Raw genomic sequence first — 3,895 nt, forward strand, 5'->3', positions numbered from 1 at the left:
AAAAAGAAAGAAAGAAAGAAGAAAGCCAAATATGACAATAAAGATAAAACTGAACCAAATAAGTAATTAAGGAGTCAACAATATCACATTAATCATTAGTTACGTAAAAATAAAGGGAGAGTGTTAATAAACACTTCAGTACCCAGTTAATATCAGTCAGCCTCTTAAAAATTTTGAAATTTCAGTGCACTTCTTGACTAAAATTTTAGGTGTGAGAGGACAAAAATATCTTTATTTTATTTGAGTTGAAATCATTAAATTTGTGTTGCAAATAACTAAACTCTTATTGTAAATAGTCAAATTTGAGTTGTAAATCTTTCTAAATTTTATGAGTGAATAAATAATTCAAATTTAGTAATTTGCAACAAGAATTCCGCGATAGTAAGTGGTCTTACACATTCAAAATCTTATCATAATAAAAGTAAGTTTACTAACAATTTATCGGTTAAGATAGTAAGTGGTCTTACTCTTATAAAAAGCATAACATGAGCTTTTATAGGAGAGCATCACTCTTTTATGTTTTTTTTTTAATCAAATAATTGGGATTTTCTTAAATGCAAAGCTTAAATGAGTTGACTTCTGAAATTATTATAGTAGTAACGCTAATGTTTAATGCATGCTCTTTTTTTCCTACATCTTTAATGTAATTTGCCTAACAATGTGATACAATTGAATAAGTTTTGCCCGTATATTATGTGGATATTTTTTTGTAATAAAATGTACGGTTAAGATTATTTGAATGTTCGAATACCTTAGATTTTATTTTACAAAATGCAAAACTGTGGTGCCATAACATTTATACTTGATAGAGAGGTGCAACACGGAAATATGTGTGTGTGTATTTCACATTCAAAATCTTATCATAACAAATGTAGATTTACTAGCAAATTGTTGGTTAAAATGATAAGCAATCTCATAAAAGGGAGAACGAAACTTTGAATCCCAAGATGCGTACTTATTAGAAAAGCTTTAAACTTAACATTTTTAGCTTAACAGAGATTGGTCTTAAATTCAAAGTAGTTTGTGAATACTTTGAGCTTAAACCAACTATCGTGATTTATTCTAGCCATTAGAAACATGGTATTTTAAATTTGGGTTTAACTTCCTATTCTTTTAAGTGTCTACTCAGGATTACAGGCTTACTTTCATGTTTATAAATACAACTGTTTTTGTTAACTGATGACACTAGGTCAGAAGGCCAAGTTGGTATACTATTTTTATCCTAATATTAATCACATTTTGTTATCAAAATATAAGTTATATCTTAAAACTTGCCGCATGCTTTTCAAGACGATTCCAGGTGAAGCAAAAAAAGAGAGCCTATTTCTTTTTTTATTTTTTTAAATATTTAAAATCAGTTTATTTCTGCATTCTTACATTAGTAATTTACTTGAAGTCTTGAACTTTGAGGAGAGCATAAAATATTACTACCTTCGAAAATGTGGAAGTTGGTTTGCGCAATAAGATTTTTTTTTTTTTTGAAAAGATTCATATCTTTCGTAACATTATTTATAAATATACTTTTATTTTATTCATTATTCTGGTGATAAATTTTGTTTGATATTCATCTACGTTTTTTTTTAGCACTTCATGTTCAGAACCTTTTGTGCAAATTAAGGTTGATACCTAAGACGTTGGCTCTAATGGCCGTGCAGAGGCAGATGGCGGCATCGAGGTCGACGAGGCCCCCAATGAGGGAACAGCAATGGGTCTTCGACTGCTGGCGACGAGACCCTACACATCGGCGCAGACACCTAACTTAATGGCATTCATAGAGCAACTTGGCTGATTTCCTGTGGAAGAGAAGATGGTGGTTGTGATGATGATTGCGCATAGGTGGAGGTTACCGCAGCAAAATAGAATCGATGAAAATTTTGCTTGATTAAAAAATATCGTAGACCGAAAGACCTGGAGAAACCCTGTTGGTATTTGGCACTTCTTCTTGTACATTTTATATTTGAGTATTAATATTAATAATTGATAATTATTTACCAGTAAAGAGAAACTCCTTTGCTCATTCAATAACAGTTATACGTAAATTAGAACATTGGTCCTTTATTGTATGTTTAATTTCTTGGGCTCTGCTGGTTAATTTAATTACCATTCAAAAAGCAACTTCTTTGGTGTAATCATTAATACCTTTAGTAATTAAAAATGGTAAAAAAAAAAATTTATTCATAGAAAGGGTAATCATAGGTCAATATAAACTTTTTATTGATATGATTTATTTGTCATCAAGAACTATGGAACTTGATGATCATAGTGCAGTGGAGATAGTGATGATACATATATATATATATATGTGTGTGTGTGTGTGCATATATCTGTTGAATTAAGGGCACTGAAAGCCACTGGGGACGTTTCGGCCACACTTGTTGAGAATCAGGCTCAAGGAGAGGGGAACGTTAAGGTTGATACCCAAGACATTGGCTCTAATGGCCGTGCAGAGGCAGGCGGCAGCGTCGACGTCGACGAGGCCCCCAATGAGGGTACAACAATCCCTCCTGCCGACGGTGACATCCAACACCCTGGCGTAGACGCCTAACTTAAGGGCGTCGATAGGGCAACTTGGCTGATTTCCTGGGGATGGAGGTGATGGTGATTGCGCATAGGTGGAGGTTACCATCGTGAAGAAGAGGAGGTTGATGACACAGAGGACAAGGGCCGACTTGGAAGCCATTCTTCTCGTTTCTGTCACTTGGATTTTTGTGATACTTGACTTTTCATCGGTGAGGAGTTTTGTGAGATATGATAGGGCTTTTATAGGAGAGAGCATCTTAACTATCAGAGATACACGCAGGATGCTGAATTATACTTTTATTCAATGTAAAAAACCATCATACAACAACAGGCCTTGTCCATATATATAGACCTACACATCAGATGGGCTCAACTAATTAACTCCTAGGCCCAAACCGAAATAAACCAAACACTACAACAACTCAATACTCCCCCTCAAGTTTGGGGCTGAATACATTGGAAGCTCCTAACTTGCTAAGCAACCGTAATTGAATCTCTTTTCCTACTGGCTTTGTTAATATGTCTGCTTCCTGATCAGCAGAACGAACATGCTGAAGCTTTACTATTCCTTCTGTCACTTTCTCACGAACAAAGTGGCAATCGATCTCTATATGTTTTGTTCTCTCGTGGAACACTGGATTTGTGGCAATATGGATGGCTGATTGACTGTCACAATATACATCAACTGGACCTTCTATAGGAATCCTTAAATCAGATAACAAACCTCTAACCCAAACAACTTCTGACACAGCTGAACCAAGGGCCCTATACTCAGCTTCAGCAGAGGACCTTGAGACTGTTGCCTGCTTCTTGGTTTTCCAGATAATGAGAGTGTCTCCTAACTTGAGAAGATAACCAGTGACCGACCTACGCGTGGTCTCGCACGATCCCCAATCTGAATCACAGAAGCAGCTTAAGTTCAGGTCTTGTGTTGAACTCAGTTTAATCCCAAGTCCTGGTGACTGTTTGAGATATCTTAGGACCCCCACAGCAGCTGCCCAGTGTGATTTCATTGGCTGCTGCATGAACTGACTCAAGACCTGCACAGGAAAAGAGATATCAGGCCTTGTCATTGTCAAGTAAATCAATTTTCCAATCAACCTCCTATACTTCCCTGGTTCATTGAGCAAATCTTCCTTTCGATGTCTCCCTTCTTCATATGCCACTAACTTTAAATGTTGTGGCATGGGCAAAGTGAGTGGCTTACAACCACTCATTCCTGTTTCAGCAAGGAGATCCAGTATATATTTTCGTTGTGACAGCAAAATTCCCTTCTTGGACCTTGCTACTTCAATCCCCAAGAAGTATTTCATAACACCCAAATCCTTAATTCTGAAGTGACCGTGTAAAAACTCTTTAACTTGACTAATTCTTT

The 3,895-nt window shown here is 35.9% G+C and overlaps 1 protein-coding gene across 1 annotated transcript; it reads right to left on the reverse strand.

Moving 5' to 3' along the window:
* Nucleotides 1–2,193: 2,193 nt before the first annotated feature.
* LOC114749385 (pEARLI1-like lipid transfer protein 1) lies at nt 2,194–2,706 on the reverse strand. Its single transcript, XM_028937894.1, has one exon. The coding sequence runs from the start codon at nt 2,678–2,680 to the stop codon at nt 2,333–2,335; it is 348 nt and encodes a 115-aa protein (XP_028793727.1). The 5' UTR covers nt 2,681–2,706; the 3' UTR covers nt 2,194–2,332.
* Nucleotides 2,707–3,895: the final 1,189 nt, after the last annotated feature.

The sequence above is a fragment of the Neltuma alba genome, unplaced genomic scaffold (genome assembly GCF_004799145.2).
Source record: "Neltuma alba isolate B1F8T4 unplaced genomic scaffold, ASM479914v2 tig00006026_pilon, whole genome shotgun sequence".
Classification (NCBI taxonomy): Eukaryota; Viridiplantae; Streptophyta; class Magnoliopsida; order Fabales; family Fabaceae; genus Neltuma; species Neltuma alba.

Excerpts from the sequence above, each read along its gene's own strand:
- LOC114749385 (XM_028937894.1), bottom strand. The coding sequence starts at position 2,680 with ATGGCTTCCAAGTCGGCCCTTGTCCTCTGTGTCATCAACCTCCTCTTC.